The 18,541-nt window shown below is 32.3% G+C and overlaps 2 protein-coding genes and 1 long non-coding RNA gene across 5 annotated transcripts; 2 read left to right on the top strand and 1 right to left on the bottom strand.

The window, feature by feature from the left end:
• The first annotated feature begins 3,182 nt into the window (after positions 1-3,182).
• Positions 3,183-5,196, top strand: LOC9319531. 3 transcript variants are annotated; one of them, XR_002333682.1, is made up of 3 exons: positions 3,219-3,598; positions 4,062-4,716; positions 4,798-5,196. It is a non-coding gene; the product is annotated as an uncharacterized LOC9319531 (long non-coding RNA). The 3 variants fall into 3 exon arrangements; XR_002333681.1 differs by having other exon boundaries at positions 3,221-3,648; XR_002333680.1 differs by having other exon boundaries at positions 3,183-4,716.
• An 8,430-nt stretch (positions 5,197-13,626) lies between these two features.
• Positions 13,627-15,840, top strand: LOC9321667 (UDP-glucuronate 4-epimerase 6). The gene has a single exon (XM_002883419.2). The coding sequence runs from the start codon at positions 14,057-14,059 to the stop codon at positions 15,440-15,442; it is 1,386 nt and encodes a 461-aa protein (XP_002883465.1). The 5' UTR covers positions 13,627-14,056; the 3' UTR covers positions 15,443-15,840.
• A 458-nt stretch (positions 15,841-16,298) lies between these two features.
• On the bottom strand, positions 16,299-18,237 carry LOC9319533 (glycine-rich RNA-binding protein 4, mitochondrial). Its single transcript, XM_021030793.1, has 5 exons — positions 17,919-18,237; positions 17,447-17,577; positions 17,276-17,344; positions 16,994-17,100; positions 16,299-16,684 (listed from the first exon to the last, which is right to left on the bottom strand). Exons 2-5 carry the CDS (start codon positions 17,565-17,567, stop codon positions 16,577-16,579), a joined length of 405 nt encoding a protein of 134 aa, XP_020886452.1. The 5' UTR covers positions 17,568-17,577; positions 17,919-18,237; the 3' UTR covers positions 16,299-16,576.
• Between the last annotated feature and the right edge of the window lie 304 nt (positions 18,238-18,541).

Below are 18,541 nucleotides of genomic sequence, written 5' to 3' on the forward strand. Positions count from 1 at the left end.
AAAAAATGACCACCTTTTGGTCTGGGACTTCTTCAGGAAGCTAACCAAAGCAGGAAGTTTCTTTTCGTTAGACACACGGCAGTAGTGTTGCAGAACAGCTGAACTTGATGATCTCTTCTTTTTCCTGTCTTGCTCCTCCCTAGGCTTTTCCCCAACAGTCCAAGGAAGGTTTAAATGATAAAAAAAAATTATGTTAAATTTAAGCAATGGAAATATATAAATATGCAATACAACACACTTTATTTAGTGTAGGAATATCACATTCGCATGCTTTGCAAATGTTATGAGTGAAAAGATGAATTTGGATGAAAATAACTATCAAAAGCCTCTTTAACTATAGTGAACTCATCGGCCAGTTCAAGACTTCTTACAGGATTAACGTGATTACATTCATCACATTTCATAGTTTTTGTTGGAGTTTCGAAGTAGGTGACTGAAATATCATAAAATTTCATAATAGCTTTCTCTCTCTAAATGTTTCTCTAACTTCTCTCTAAGTTAGAGAAACATTTGTCTCAATACTATTTATTTTGTTCAAGCCAATTTTGTCGCAATTGGCACATATGATAATCGTATTTTAGTTGTAGAGAACTTCATGAAATATAATTAAGCTAACAAGAACGTGTAATTATTTAAAAAATGAAATTAAAATGAGTATATGGATATAAGAGTGGCACAATACCAATATGTGCAAAACAAGATCAATCTCTTTCTTAATTTTCTTACAATATGTTATAATTTGTTGAGTCTAATCTAAAATGAGAAAAAAGGAGTCATCAAAGTAACTTAAGGCAAACAAATATATGCAACACATGGGAAAACAAAGTCATAACCGAAAAAAAAATTGAAATTTTTAACTCCATGTATTATATATGTTTTTTTTTCTTATTCTTTGTAATATAAAACAGAAGTTACGTACTTTCTTAATTATAATATGACATGTATCAATATGCAAAACACTTTAATTTTTTAATAATATTTTTAAAAATCAACAATCTGAAAATCACCTTCATGAAAATCATAAACGAGAGCTAACTAATATAATAAGAAATTCGTAAGAGAGAGATTAGACAGAAGAGAGAAGCTAGAGTTCAATCTTACGACACATCTCAGAGGTTCAAGGCTGGAGCATGTAAAAACTGCGGTGGTTTGAAGCACAACGCAAAGAATTGTCTCGATAAGCCATACGCTATTGGAGCGAAGTACAAGGAATTGATCTATCCTGATGAGCAAGAGACAGTGAAGAAGAAGGAAAATGTTGGACAATGGGAAAGGAGGTTTGTTCCAATCTCAAGGAATGAAAATGGGTTGAAGATCTCAGCTGATTATGTAGATAAGTCCCTCAAAACTGTCTTCATCAATGCAAGAGATCGCCAAGACATACCCCATTATCTCAAGGCATAAGAAAAGGACGAGGAGGAGGAAAAAGATGAGAAAGATTTGAAGAGAAAGAGGAGCTGAGATGGTATGAATGAGTTGTGGTTTGCTTCTCAACTTTCTTGTTGAGACTATACCTTTTTACTTTAGATATAATGGATCTCTATCTTCTTGTTGTAATCCATGGTCGTTTTTCATATTGTTACCTACTTACTGTTTTGACTAAAAAAGAACTAATATAATAAAGGTAAACGGACGCTAACGAGCAAGAAACGTTTACTAAAGTTGTTTACTTATCACATTGTGATTTTAATTTGGATATACAACGTCCATATGTCTTAGAAAAATTAACCCATTTAAACCTATTTATGCAAAAAAATTAAAAAAGATTAAATAAGTTAATCTTAGACCCATTTATTAAATGGTTTTAACTTAAACACTTTTATATATATTTTATGTTCATTATTCATTAGATTTTTAAAACATTCTAATAATTAAAATAAAAAATAAATATTATTATATTCAGTAAAAACTAAATTATTCTGATTAAATAATATTTATGTTTAAATTAGAAATAAAACACAAAACCGTATTTTTGCTAAAACCGTAAATAATTAGGGTGGACTTAAATGAGATGAGTTTACCCATATTAACATCCCTACTCACATATGTTATCTTTTGCTCGACTCCATACGCCATAACATCTAGTAGTACCCCGACCAAATGAATTATTTTTTAAAGTATTTTTCTTTTAAAAAATGTTTTTTAAAATTTAATAAAAACTTAAATGAAGTCATGGTTTTTTGTTACAAATTATTTGAGCAGTTTTGTCCTAGAATACCACTAACACCACAAGTCATAACTTCATCTCATATTTTGCTATAAGAGAACCAACCTCTTATCGTATTCATTTTTTAATTTAGTTAAATAAATTGTATACTAAACTAAAATTCTAAGAGTATTCTATCGGCCAATAATATAAGATAGATACTCACAAAGGACATATGATGATGAAGGTTTTTATTGCTTTGAAATTTTTGGTATTTTGACTGATACAAAAATCATACAAAAGTAACAATTTTTCCGAAGAATTGCATAAGACTTTTTTTCTCTTTTAGTAGAATGGTAAAGAAGAATATTTACTGCATCTACGTAATGTACAATTGTCCATCACCCTTACCAATTATCCTCACATTAAACTCATGTATCCTTTTCTTGAATCTCTATGTATTTCCTTTGAATTATCTTCATTGATATAAACTTGGAAGCAAAGACTTATTATCACATGATCTCAGAAGCTTAGAAGCATGTTGTTGTAGAAATATATGTTTTGTGATTGCTCGAATGCTTGTGAACGGATCTCTAGCGCTCTGAACACTCCATGGGCCTACTAAGATGGATTGAAATGCCATGAGTTTAAATGGATGTGACTAGGCTAAAAACTCTCTTAAGTGGTGTTTAAAGTGTTCGGTTTAATAGCTGTGAGTGTGGTCTCTTGTCTATGTCTTGATCCAGTATGATCTATTGCCAATTTCTCTTGACCATTACCTTCAAAATGATGGATTTATTGGTGAAAATTCAAGAAAAAATCATTTACTCGAGTGGATTTTTTGTTGGGCAGTTTGGCTTATTCGTGATTGGACCATCTTATGAATGTTATCAATCTAGGGGTGTTTTGTCTTAATCAGTCTCCTTTAAATGATGGACTGTTTGATGTATTTCAAGCCGAAGCCACTTGGTCAATCATAGCTCTTGATTTGAAAATTTTGTCTCTTTTGTTTTGGTTCGATCTACTCTTTGATCTGCCTTGGTGTAAACATCATTCACTCTCATAATATATAAATTGATACACTATAGAGCACCATTATCGGTAAGCTCTTAGACATATCTTAGAGAAATTTTAGGTAATTATATAAATAAAATTAAATGCCAAATATTGAATAATGTTAAGGAACGTCTCTTACTTAAGAGACAACAAAATACCTTAAGAGACGAACGTCTTTGTTTTTTCTCGTCTCGTTCTGGTCTCCTTTCCTCTTGTCTCCGATGGTGAAATCGAAGAGTTTGGTCTGGATCGTCTTAAAATTGGTTCGAATTGGTTGCCCGTGTTCTGTTGTCTCTCTCTCTTTATCGTCTCTCCGATGGCGATCAATTTCACGATTGTTCTCTTTCAATCGTATAAAGCCAAGTGCTTTTATCAAAATTTACCCGCGAATTTAAGGTAGGAAGAGAAGCTAAAGCTCCAATAGAAGTGAGTCCGTTGATGAAGATGTATGTGTTAAATAACTCAAAACCCCCTCTTTTGAATTCTGAATTTTGTGAAGATCATGAATCGATTCGCTCAAGCTCGAGTGTTTAGATGTTTGCGTTGTGATGATGTTACGTTTGATTTCATTGTGTTGATTACGATTTTGTTCAGCTCCTTCACAAGTTTGGTGCCATAATTGAGTAAATAGGGTTTGTTAGAACCAAAGTTTATAGCTTTTTTGTCAAATTGAATCTCTGTATGAATGTGAGCTGTGTGTTAAAGCTTGAATCTTTTTGTCAATTGTCTTTATGGGTCTCAAAAACCTCACATGGTTTTGTGTTGAATCTCTCGGTTCTCTTTCTAAATGTGAGGATCTATGCTTTATTTTCTCACCTTTGTATCTTCTGGATGATATATTTCCTATGTTTTGTTGCAGTGTCATGTATTTGAAGAAAGTTCACTGAAATTGAAGAAACATTCTTATTATTGTCTCTTTATCTTATTTGCATAAACATACAAGCAAAGATGGGAAGGAGATGATGCAACCTCCACAATCTGCAGACCCCATGGCTTCTTTAAGTAAGATTTGCTTTTTAGTTTTCTTATGATGTACAAGGAGAACTTCCACAAGCCTTTTGTCGTCGGGCTGCTGTCAAAGGATGTATCTATGTACGTTTGGAACAATTTACTGCATTGTGTACTATGTTGCTGCTGTGGTATTTGTTACTTGGTTTTGTTGACGAAAGGATTCTTACTTGATTATTTTAAAATCTTTTAGATTAGTCACGTTAACTTTATTATCACAAGGTTACTTCTTATGGCATGTAGACTGATTTCGGACCTGCTGTCTCCTTTATTCTTTGAGCAACATTTGGTTTATGTAAACTTAAAGTGTTGTGTCTTTGAAAGTTTATGCATTGATGTCTTTGTGCATGTCTTTATGTTTTTGTTTATTGATGTCTTTATGTTCAAGTGTTTTTGTGTATTGATGTCTTTATGTTCATGTTTATGTCTTTGTTTAACTCTTTCTTTATGTCTTTATGTATTTGAATCTCCTCCTCTAAACATGTTTATGACTTTTGTTTCCCAAGGTACAAAGCAAATGTTGTTTCTTCTTGCTTTTTCCTTTGTTTGGAAACGAAGTAACATATCCGATTCACGTATTCATGTAGGGAGGATGGGAGAATGATGACTCAGTCAGGGAGGCTGCAGTGAGTGGAAGGCATCTTCAACACGCTGCTGAGAAAACAGGACAAGAAGAGGACAAGTCATTGGCAAGTTGAAGCTAATGGAGACCACATATTTCTACTTTGCTTGTACACCACATTAGTTTTGTGTCAATAATTCATTGGCAAGTTGAAGCTAATGGAGACCACATATTTCTACTTTGCTTGTACACCACATTAGTTTTGTGTCAATAATTCGACACCTTCTTTGGGATTTCTATATATTTCACTCTTGTTCTCACAAACTAATGCAACAATCGTTTACAATTCAACTCTTCTTCTTTATACTCCAAGTGATTTACCAAAGACTCTTGTTCTTTATACCACAAAACAATCTTTTCTACTTTTCTAAACTCTTGTTATTTTTACCACAAAACAATCTTTTCTAAACTCTTGTTCTTTATCAAAATCGCGTCGATATGATGGTCCACTAGAAATCGACTTCGTGATCGAGCTATGCATCAACAATTGAATAAGGATTTGGTCGAGCATATATGGACAAAATATTCCAGAAATTACGTTTAAAACATTTGTGCTTTATGTTATAAATTGTATCTCATGTATGTTTTAATTTTTTAATTTGCAACAATTATTAAATTTTCTATAATTATAAATTTTATTTTTATATTAATATTTATTTTTCTAAGAACCACATGTTAAGAGCCTACCATTAATCACACAAAAATCTTAACTCAAAAATACTATCTCTTAACAATCACTTTTATAAATAAATTACTTAAATATTGCTAAGATTAATTTATAAGAGACCACCTATAATCATGCTCTTATATACCTATTGTACACAAGTAGATGGAACAAAAGTCATATCCTTATGTCGGTCTTACCTTTTAACATGGTTAATTATTATCATATAAAATTTGGAACAATGATGTGGAATTGATCTTTTACATCAAGCAACATTATAAAACTAATAAATATATGAAACAATCTAGATATTAAGGAGATGATGGCATATTACAAAAAAAAATCTAAAAGAGGATAAAAGTATCTTCTCAACAAAGGAGAAATGTACCTCTGCCGACAAAATATTGAGAGATATTTGTGAAAGTGGAGAAGAAGTGTAGTGTGTGTTGTGAATGGTCCTTTCAACTTGTAAGAAGCCAAATTATGGAGATAGTAGCCAATTGGTCAACAAAACCACTGTCCCTTTCAGGACTATCGAATTGGGAAACGGGCTTCTGGCTAAGGTAAATCTCTCGCTTTCTTGTTATTTTCGATTTTTTTGGTCGGCTATTATTTTTATTTTGAGCATCTAAATATTTTTCATTTAAGTTTGAAACCTTTACAGTTTATTCAGTAATTATCAATTTTATTTTAACAACTTACAACATTTACCCAATTATAAATAATTTTAATAATGATTTTCTAAATTAGAATTGGTTTTTAAAACGTAAATTTGATTTTAACTTATGCGTCTCTAGCCAAAATTTGGTTCTTAAAATAAGTTCATGTTAGTTAATAAATAATGTAAATAGTTGAATTCTTATTGAATGTACTTTGTATTCATCTAAAATTAATAAATATGAACATGGTACAATTACAATATTCTAGGGATCTACTTTAGATCCACAAATATATAAGATTAACAAATCAGATATTAGAATAGGTTGTATTCCTATAAACAATGTAGAGGGAGAATTTGTAATCTTGAAAATGAGTCTCAAAATGAAGATATAGACACTGAAGTTTCACAACAAATGATAGTTTTGTTTAAACTAATATTAGTTGAAACAAGTTATCTTCAAGTTTTTTTCTTAAGAAGTTATCTTCAAGTTAGTTAAAACAAATGACCGTCTACTTCTCACTAAACGTACACTCTTTGAATTTAATCAACTTTTTTTACATAAATGTAAATATCATTAAAAATGAAAAAGTTTAGGGATTACATAATATAATGCCTAAGATGTTTGAGACTTTGTGAAAAAAGAATAAAAAACAAGGTTGTAAATAAACGAAGAAGACACAAGAGTGAATTCATCTAATCCAAAGTTGCAAAATGCTTTCTTTAATTTGTCTTCGAGAGCGTTGATGGTGTTCCGAATCTCTCTATCGATGAACTTGAAAATGATGTGATGTGGGATAGAATGCTGATTGTTTTTCGTTGCCTCCAAATGTGATAAACGGTGGAGTGAACTGCGATCTTCCTAAGCTTTGATGGAGTCTGCAGAAAATTAATATAAGTATATAACTGTAGACTGAACTAGGTTTTAAATTTGGTGGCACGAAATCCTTTGACTTATATTGATTTTCGATTTTACGAGAGTTGTTTCTATATGATAAAATAAGATTAAAAAAAAACAAAGATGGATCTACGTCTTATTATTCTTCTTACATTATTCCGATCCATTGCATATCTATCATAGGATTCTTATACAAGTATGAGAAAAACAAATACAAGTGACGAGAGTCAAAATTTATTGCCACATTTAATGCTCAACGTGTTATAGCCTTAAATACAACGACCATTCGTTAATGATCTTAGTTATAACGTCGTTGTTTAAATCATCATAACCCACTAGTACATCTTGCAAAAAAGAGTTAGATACTACTCCCTCCAGTGGCGGATCTAGAAACAAGTTTTATAGGGGTCAAAATAATAATAAAAAATTATGATGAACAATAAATTGAGAAATTATATGAATTAAAGGGGTCAGTTGAAAGTTAGAACAAAAATTTATAAGGGTCCAACACTAATTTTAACTAAATATTTCCTCAAATTCAATCAAATTTACACTAAAAATAACTAATATATAAAATTTATAGGGGTCATGTGACCCCACTCCCTCCTTCTTGCCTCCGCCACTGACTCCCTCCGTTTTCGAATAGTTGTCGTTTTAATTATATGCACACAAATTAAGAAACTATTAATGTCGTTAGTTTTTCAATATAAAAATATCATTAATTATATACCTAAACATAATTTAACTAATAGTAAATTAAGTTGCATAATAAAAATAAATAGAAAAAGTAAAAAATTAATAAATTTTGTATCGAAAACTGAAAACGACAACTAATTAAAAACAAAAAAAAATCTCTAAAACGACAACTATTCGAAAACGGAGGGAATACAAGATAATTTTTATCCATCCATTAACAGTTATCAGTTATCACATAATCTAGCTGCCAGATAACACGTAGCCCCCTGTTAATAAACCACGTAAATTTGTGTATCTTTTCTTTTCTTTTTTGTTAAGACGTAATATAGATATTCTTCGACGACATGTCAACGAATTTCTTCTTTTGTCAATGATTTTTTTGTTTTTAATTTTTTTTCTTTTACTTCTTTAATCTATAGAAATATATACACGTAATTTTCTGTCTATAACTCACATTAACATACTAAAAAAAAAATATTTGACTTATGACACACCAACGATACTAAAACATACTGTTAAGTTACAAACTCTACTTAGATACCATTATACCAATAGATTTAGGAAAATTTGAACAAATAACCATAAAAAAAAAACTATAATTCACTAACTAACCATAAAAAAATTTGATCATTATATATTTAATATTTTATGTAATATTGGCAATTATACCCTTCTTTCTCAATTCCCACTCTCGTCTCTAAAGATCTGTAACACTCCTCAACGTCATCGCCACCATCAGTTTTTCATCCACCATCGTTGCCGCCGCAGCGACCGAATCTTTTTTGCCGGTTCTCTCCCTTACTTTCTCGTTGGCGGATTTGTCTATCTTCTCCTCTCCACCGTGGACATTCGCCGGCGGATCTTCCTCGCCATCTCGTCCGATGACGACCGTAGCTCTCCTCGTCTGATGACAACCGGCCTCTCTCTCAGTTGGAAACGATAAAGCAAAGGCCATTTAGACTTTGCTCATGTTCAAAGTGTTACTCACTTAATTAATTCATAATAGGTGTTATATATTTAATTTTTCTTTCTTTTTTGGTTATTCTTGCAAAAGACCCATAGATTTATAACAAAATATTGCAAATATACATCGGTAGGTACCCAATATGTTCCTATTCCTTTTGTATTATCTCATAAAATTTTGGATTAGTTTGACATCTCGTAGACAGGAAGACTAAGCTTTTGTAGCTGTATAATAGTACTTAATAATCAACTAACAGAAAAGGTCATATGAGCGTATCTTAACGTTGATATGCCCTTTTGGCTTTTGCCCGTAGTTAGTAAAAAGAGAAATATACGTTATCTTCCAAGGGATGTCGAATTATTGGATACTTTTTAACTTTAATAATTTCCTTTTGAAACTATCATTGGACACTGAAATTCCAAAACTTTACAGCTTTCCTCCTGACAAAGCTATACCATTTACTGCTATGTCAGCTATATCGTATATGCATAATTTACATACGAAGTTGATATAAAGTATAATTAATTTTGATATAAAGTTCTATTCCATTTTTTGAATGCCTAATTTTGTTTTTTTTTTTTTAAGGCATGGACTAGTTGTTTTATAGAGTTGGACTCATACATATTGCATATTCGAATTTTTGCTACAATAATTATTATTTGTATAATAAAAAAAAAAATTCCATAAATATGTAGGGTGTAAATCACACTTACTAACTCGAACAATTGCGCTGATAGATAATAATGGCTCTTTTGAGAGGTGTTGCATACATTTGTTAACTATTGGTTTTGCATTATGAGATGAGTCTTAATTATGTTATTTTTAGTTCAGCTGCTTTCGAGATACGAAAAAAAAAATACTAATATTTAGGTGTTTTTTTTTTGGGGTTAAAATATTTAGGTGTTATATCTACTTGGTACTTAATAGTTAGAATTTACTTCAAGTATAAACTTTTTGTCTTTGATATAAAAAGACAAGTGATTAACCTTAGTTTCTTGATAAAGACAAGTGATAAACCTTAGTTAACACATACATGAAACTGGTTATCGAAAAAATAAAAATTACATGAAGTATATTTAGAATATTTTAAAAGATATCACCTAATTTTAAAATCGTAAAGGAAAACGATCCAAATCATTCACACAGTGTAACCGTACCGACAAATTAAGAGTTCCGTTTTCAACTAGAAAAGCCTTCGAGAGAGCGACAAAGATAAGAGGAGAGACTACGAGTCTTTGCCAAATCGCTTTCCAATTAATAAGTAACGAATTTCAATCTTAATTCCCAAAATATGTCTGAGACCACCGACACTTCAAAAAAACCATATTTCCACAAAAAACCACCGAGTCTTTCCAATAGCTAAATAAGTTGACTTTTTTTTTGTTCATACAACTAATTAAGCTGGATATGTGTCATTTCTAAAAACGCATGCCCCTAAATCCCTAATAATCGAACAAATTGTAATTTTGGATAGAAGTTACAAAGAAATATGTTCTTACTCCATCTCAGATTTTAAAATTTGGAATATTTAGTCAATATCTCCATGTCAAAATCTAGTGAATATCATCATATAATTCTCAAAATATTAACTAAACATATTTAACCTTATTAACTTTTTAGATGAATCTATTATCCATCCCAAATATGTCCACATTTTAAAAAAAAATGTGTAAGTTTTGTAATACGCTTACTCTCCATTTTCAATAGAAATTAATTCAGTTGCCTCGTAAGTTTTGTAAAATGGTTACAAAAACATCGTTTCAAGTCAATAGCCATTTTTCTTTATGGATTTCGCGTTTTAAACTAGTTTTAAAATGCACTTAGAATATTTGTCTTGCCCACACACAAAACAATTTGTCTGAGGCATTCAAAATGATCTTACGTTGTTGGAGATCTCTTATAAGCAAAATCTAGATCTTACGTTCTTTAAGAAACATCCCATGCACAAATAGAGCTCAATAATAGATTAGCTTAAAATAAAGTAGATTATTTAAGTTAATCTTGGAGAGTATATAATTCTGGAGGTTTTTGTCGGTGACATGCCCTTACATATTACTAATAAAAAAATAATACATACGGATCTTTAACATCAACCAAATTATTCTTATTTTATGATATAAAAACAAATTAATGCCAAACAAAGTGATAAAAAAATCCTTTACTGCTAAGACTGTCCTCTGAAATAATTAAAAAATTAAGCAATTTGAGCTTCTGCAATAAATAGAGAACATGGTGAATCTTCTACGAAGGCAACGAACGAGGTTTTGGGTTCCTTTAGAAACCAATGCAAAACGAAGTCAATTTGATTAAATAATCTTACTTAACCAAAACGTAGAATCTCGACAGATTTACATATTCCCACAGATTTTTAAAACTGACAGCTTATAATTCGTTTATGACTCCTCGACCAATAAAACACTATATTAATACTGCATGGATTATTATTGTTGCTACTTGCAAAAGCTTTTATTTTAATTTTTTTTTTACTTGCAAAAGCTTGCTATCTAATTTATTAACAAAGATATGTGTCACGTAATTAAAGAGATTAATGACACCCAAAAGTATGAACTAAAAAGAAAAAGGAAAAAAAAAGAACTAATAATGAAGGACTATACTTTATCATATAATGAAAAAAGTTTCGTAATTTAGACATTTAAAACAATGATTAGATTACCATTAAGAAACCACATGTTTCTTCGCTCTTAACTTTTTACAAGCCCAAATTCTTCTTCTGATTTGAAACTTGACCTAACGTTTTCTCCAACTTGTGACTTGTCCTTACGCTCTTTCCTTTTCATGTTATTTTCTAATAATATCACATGCAAAAAGTTTGAATCGGAATTAATTTGATAAACCGGGGATACTTATCAGTTTTTCAATAGGTCAAAATTAAGTACAGATTTATCTGTATAACACATGTACAATTTTAATCTTGCAGTAGAATATTGGGTAAAAGAAAGGTTAGTTTTGGCTCTAATGTTTTTGTAGTAAGTTTAGAATTAAAGCGGATATGGAAATGGAACCTAATTTGTCTTTTTACTTTTAGATTATGATGTTTAACTTATTCGCATTTTTTTTTCTATTTCTCGAACGTTCCTTGATCTTCCATGTTTATTTTCCCCAAATATCGAACATATTCTAATTCAAGTCAGCACTGCATAGCCTCAGCTGGAATGAATATTGGTGTATTAAAACAATGCTTTAGATTTTTTTTTATTTTTTTTTATAACTAAAACAATGCTTTAGTTACCCTAAATATACCCCAAATCACGGATAAATTGTTACTTTTTCATTTTTTTTTAATATAGTCTAATGATCAAAAAACACATCATAAAAATGTCTGGAAACTTCAAAATAATAATTTAAGGATTAAAATATTATAATAACTTAGAATTGATATTTCGAACTCATATATACACTATCTGTAAAAATGATTTTATGGTTATATGACAAGTCAGTCGATAACAAAACTGTAAAAATAATTATACAAGTTTGAATCAATCGATCATTAATGTTAGTGCAATGAGCCATGGTGTCTCTGATCAGATCTCTAATAATGAAGTTTAGGCTTAAGTCCATATTTTCTTATAATTGATTTTGCGTAGAATATAAGCACCTTTAGAAAACGCGTAGACCATCAACAATTCGAATATTTTACTCTATTTTTTGTTTTTATGTCCTAAAAAGGCTTCATTTATTTTCTACATGTACTGTTCTTTAATTGATTTTTAAATCCCCACAATTTCACAATACATTTAAAAGTATATAAACATGTTGTGAGGAGAAAAAAAAAGTCCGCAAATAAAATTAGTCCAAATGTTCACACATACGAACATGTGGAGAGACTCACATGTGGCTCTCCTGTCAACGAGACAAACAGAAGTGGCGTTGTCTTCTTGCTTAACCAATGTGTAAAAATTCCTTTGTTATTTGAATCATTTGATTATATACTTTAACAACGAAGGTCCATACTTTAGTTATATGATTCTGAATCCAAAAATGAATAATAAAGTATGCACACTTTACTCTTAAGTCACAGAACAATCACTCATATTTTATTAATAAAACCAGTTAGTTGTTGAACCAAAAAAATAAAACAGTTAGTTAGTTCTTGTTTTATAATCTCTCATTTTTGACAGTTCTTAAATATTTTGTATGCTTTAGTCGTCCTAATTTAAACATTTTTACATAGATTAAGAAAATATTTCGATGTATAAATATCATCTTATATCACTAGTTAAATTGAAATGACATAAATCTAGATTTTATTATATTTAATAACTTAGAGATAACTTATGTATTAATTATAAAATTATTAGATAACTTAAATTTTGGCTCGAAAGTTCCTAATTTGCAAAACAAAAGATATCCTTCCGAGCATAAATTCTTAAAATTCTTATCCTATGATCCAGTCGAACTTTCCATTAAACATAGATAAGTTTCCATGCCCTTTTGTTAAAGAACGCAAACAATACCTTTAATTCATTACCTGTGTTACTATAAATTCAACATCATATGTTTAGCATTTTTATTATTTTTAACATAAATTATTTCAAATATCTAGTAGATTTTACTATCTTTACTTTTAATTATGGTTATTAATATCTATTTATCAAAGAAATTGTACTTTAACTGTTTATCTATACATTTAAGGTTATGAAAAAGAACAAAAAAAAAAACACATTAAAAGAGAGTTTGAGTGGATACAAGTTGTAAACTTTATTTAAGATCATACACACCATATATCTCTATAAAGATAAAGAATACGACAAACTTAGATCTTTTTTGCCCAACGTGACATCTAGTAGTAATGAAAAAACACATCATAGTTAATAAATAGATCTTGACCCTATAAAATAAGTAAATAACTCAAAGACTTTTTAAGTTTTTTAAAGATAGCAAACGTAAACTCTGTAAGAAGTCTCCAATGGAGAACAATCTAACTCTTCCAATGTGGCATAGACCTAATTTGGGGATCCTTCTTATATTTCGGGTAAAATCACACCCTCATGTAAAAATACCGACATCACTATCATTATTACAACAGTACTTTTCTTTCATTATTATAGTTTAGAAAAAAATAACTCGTTTATTTATATAATATCTTTATTAGGAAAAAAGTTGTTTCCGACCAGCAAAATTTCTCTCTTCTTCTTTATAATCATCAGATCGTTCCTTCACTTGGTTTTCAGGGCTCGAAATCTCTCTCAAACCCTCTCAAAATTCTAAAACAAAATCTCATTTCTCAAATTTAACATTTTCGAGAGAGACCCTTTAGATCAAGAACAGTGGAGTAAGATCCACACAGATAAAACCACCGAATTGTTATATCAAATAGACGAAAATGCCCCTGTCGGCGACGGCGGATACAAGCAAGACGGTGAAGCTGGAGAGGTACAATAGCTACCTCCGGAAGATTCACAGCACCAAAGTTCTCAACGCTTCTTCTAAAGTTCTTTTCCGAGCAACGCTCCTCGTAGCTCTTGTCCTCGTCCTCCTCTTCGCTATCAACTACCCTCCACTCTCCGACAGCCGCGCCGCCGCGGCACACCACCTCCACCGTCGTAGCTTCTTATCCACCGGACTCTTCTCCTCCTCTTCCTCTTCCTCCTCCTCTATCGGTGGAGCCGCGTGGGAAAAGCGCGTCAGACAATCCTCAACAGCCAAACGACCACACGGTCTCTCCGTCCTAGTCACCGGAGCTGCCGGCTTCGTTGGATCCCACTGCTCACTTGCGCTACGAAAACGTGGCGATGGAGTCTTAGGATTCGACAACTTCAATGATTACTACGACCCATCACTCAAAAGAGCAAGACAAGAGCTCTTAGAGAAGCAACAAGTGTTCATCGTCGAAGGTGATCTTAACGATGGACCACTCTTACGTAAACTCTTCGATGTTGTCCCTTTCACTCATATCCTTCACTTAGCCGCTCAAGCCGGAGTACGCTACGCTATGAAAAACCCTCAGTCCTACATCGCATCCAACATCGCCGGATTCGTTAACCTCCTTGAAGTGGCTAAAGCAGCTAATCCTCAGCCTGCGATTGTTTGGGCTTCCTCTAGCTCTGTTTACGGTCTCAACACTGAGAATCCATTCTCTGAAGAACACAGAACAGACCAACCAGCGAGTCTCTACGCAGCAACCAAGAAAGCTGGTGAAGAGATCGCACATACTTACAACCACATCTACGGTCTCTCTTTAACCGGACTCCGGTTTTTCACGGTTTACGGTCCTTGGGGAAGACCAGACATGGCTTACTTCTTCTTCACTAAAGACATCCTCCACGGTAAATCAATCGACATTTACAGAACTCAGGACAATCAAGAAGTGGCGCGTGACTTCACATACATCGACGACATCGTTAAAGGTTGTGTCGGTGCGTTAGACACGGCGGAGAAAAGTACCGGAAGCGGTGGAAAGAAGCGAGGACAAGCTCAACTACGTGTTTACAATCTTGGAAACACGTCTCCGGTTCCGGTTGGGAGATTGGTCTCAATCTTGGAAGGATTGTTAGGGACAAAAGCAAAGAAACATCTTATCAAAATGCCAAGAAACGGTGACGTGCCTTACACGCATGCTAATGTGAGTTTAGCGTATAAAGATTTCGGGTACAAACCCACGACGGATCTCGCGGCGGGGCTGAGGAAGTTCGTCAAGTGGTACGTTGGTTATTATGGGATTCAGCCGAGGGTAAAAAAGGAAAACTCTCACGCCGAAGATTCCGCTTAATAATTTTCTATACCATCTCTCTCATCATCACATGCTTGTTTATTTTTCTTACAAAAAAAAACTAAAATCATTTACAGGGACAGATTTTTTCCGTATTTAAAAATTGCTCCCTCAAAAAAAAAAAAATCATAAATGTTTTTGTGGTGGTCCTTTTTTTAGGGGGATCAAAGTGTGGGAATTAAATTGTTACAGCTGTATGTTATAATAGAAAGATAAAGAAGAAAGGGGTAGAATTGAAAATATATGTGGGATTGTTATGTAATAAATGAAATAGGTTATGATCTTGCTGGAAAGTGTTTAGAGCAGATCTTAGCCGTTGGATTTTTATAATCAAGGAATGAAACCTGTGATCCATTATTACCAACTGTAACATAAATTTTATTCTCCTTTTTATCTTATCTTTTTTTGCCTTTTCTCTCTTCCTTTTACTTTTTAATGTTTTTCTCTTTGCTATTTTATGCCAAGACCGAACAGAACAAAAATGAAAGTAATGTTTTAACTGGATTTGGTTTTGATGAAATGACTCAGAAAAATGTACTAATCCGAATCGCAATAAACCATAAAGAGAAAAGAGGACCATTGGCAATTTGGCATTGGACCCTTTTGTTTTGTCATCCTATCTTTATTCTCTTTCTTTTGTGTGTTTTTTTGTCTGCCAGTTTTAGCTTTTTATTTTAGATATGAACATTTGATAATATTCTTGGGCAGTTGTTTTTCTAGATATTCTCTTTCGAAGATGGAAGATGATGCTACGGTAAACTAGAATACGTAGTCTAATGGACCGTCACTACAATGACTTCAAATTCATATCTGGATTTCAGTTTCACGGACATAGAAAAAGACTAATATGATAAGATTAATAGTTTGAAATTAGTTTCTACCTCCACAAAACAAATAAAGCCGAAGACCACAAATGGTAGTGTAAATGAACCAAGTGTAAACATCGAATGAACTCGATGCAAAATAGACTGCAGAAAATGGAGCAACAATACATTGAAAGACAACCAAAACAGGGCTTAATAAGTTTAACAAAACCAGTTAAGGTTGTTTGCAGTTAACAAAAGAGAAAACAAACTAACTACTGAAAGTTCAGAGGCCACCTCTCTCTCTCTCAAATCCTCTGGCTTGTTTGTTTTAGTAGCCACCTCCGCCACCATAACCACCACCACCACCAAACGATGATCTCGGGGCACTCGGTCTTTCATTTGCAAGGTTCACGCGGATGTTCCTACCGTTCAGCTCCTGATCATGCCCAAACCCAAAAAAAAACTAGTAAGAGACAGAGACTTTTAGACAGAACCATCAATGCTATGGATTCAGCTCCTGATCATACCCAAAACCCCAAGAAACTAATAAGAGACGAAGACTTTTAAACACGACAAGGTCCATGATCATACACAAACCCAAAAAAACTAATAAGTGACGAGACTTTTAGACAGAATCAACACTAAGGTTTCAGCTCATGATCATACCCAAACCCCAAAAACCTAATAAGTGATAGGAAATTTAGACAGGACAATCAACACTATGCGTCAGTATAATCTTTCTAACCTTTCCATCCATTTCTGTTATGGCAGTGTTAGCAGAATCTTCACTGTCGAAGCTGACAAATCCAAAACCCCTCGACCTCCCTGTCTCTCTGTCAGCAATCACCGTTGCTGCATAACCAAAGACACAACATTGGTATGAGGATTGTATATATAACCATAATCAACAACATAAATAGATCCCTAGGAACTACAAAGCCATATCAAAAACGTTCTTCATTGGTTTTTATAAACATATAGTAACATAGCCATTAAGAATCATTCCAAATGAAAACACATGGCTTACCTTCTGTGACTTCACCAAAGTTAGAGAAAGCTTGCTTTAAGGAGCTGTCATCAGTTCCCCAAGAGAGACCTGAGAGCAATAAACATTCAAACAACCACATCGAATGAAATATTAAGAAGATATGTACAAGCTAAAAAAAGCTTACAAGCAAGAGAATATATATGAACTTACCACCAACAAAAAGCTTAGTGGACATGTAACGGAGAGAGCCAACCATAGATGTCACTGGAACATTTGAGCTCTGAGAAACCCCTTGTCTCAAAATACTGCTAAGTTTGTTGCAGAATGTCATTTCTAGATATCTGAACGCAAAATACAAAACCCAGATAACTAAATCAACAAAGCCATAACTAAATCAATTCCATTTCTCTATATATGTAAAACTAAATCAACAAAGCTATAAAAATCATTCCTTTTCAATTAAACCATAAAGAATCACAAACCCTAAAATCAAAGCCATTTCTAAAATGTCTGCACACAAAGAATATAAAACCCAGAAAACTAAAATCAACAAAGCCACAACTAATCAATTCCATTTCTCCATATCTAATCAACAAGCTATAAAAATCACTTCTTTGCAAAAGATCATCGAAACCAAAGCCATTTCTAAAGCTATGAAAGACATTAAAGAGATGAAGCAAACCTCAGAGAAGGGAAATTAGGGTTTTTGGGAAGTGACAGTGAGTGAGAAAAGAGGCAGTGAGAGAATGAAGACAACGGGTAGGGTTTAAGAGATTTATATACAGAGCTCAGAAACTCTCATTTTTTATTTTAAAGATCTAGTTTTGCTCAAATTAATCACCTGTGGTTAGGTGTATTTTATTAGTGTATACTACAGTAGTTATCCAATAGAATAGAGAAATATGAGAGTCAACACAGTGAAAAAGCGGGTAGTGTATGGAATATCGAATGTAGCTGATGTAGAGAATTAAGTTTCCGAACTTCTCCCTAACTTGTTCGACTTTTGTTGCCACGTCGGCTTGATCAGCTGCTTCATAAAGAAGGATGGACTAAAAGCCCATTATAAGGTCCCAAAAGCCCATTACAAGGTTGGATACAATAAGAAGTGATATATACAAATGTTTTTTTTTGGGGTTCAAAATATGCGTAAATTTTAATAGTATAATCAACGTATGTATAATCAACGTATATAGTATTTTATAGTTACTTACTTATATATATGCTCTCAACGATTTCTACATTATGCATTAGGGTTTATCATATTAGCAATACTAACCAGTAGATTAGGTAAGTAATACTAGTAGT

This window comes from Arabidopsis lyrata (assembly GCF_000004255.2).
Source record: "Arabidopsis lyrata subsp. lyrata unplaced genomic scaffold ARALYscaffold_3, whole genome shotgun sequence".
NCBI classification, from domain to species: domain Eukaryota; kingdom Viridiplantae; phylum Streptophyta; class Magnoliopsida; order Brassicales; family Brassicaceae; genus Arabidopsis; species Arabidopsis lyrata.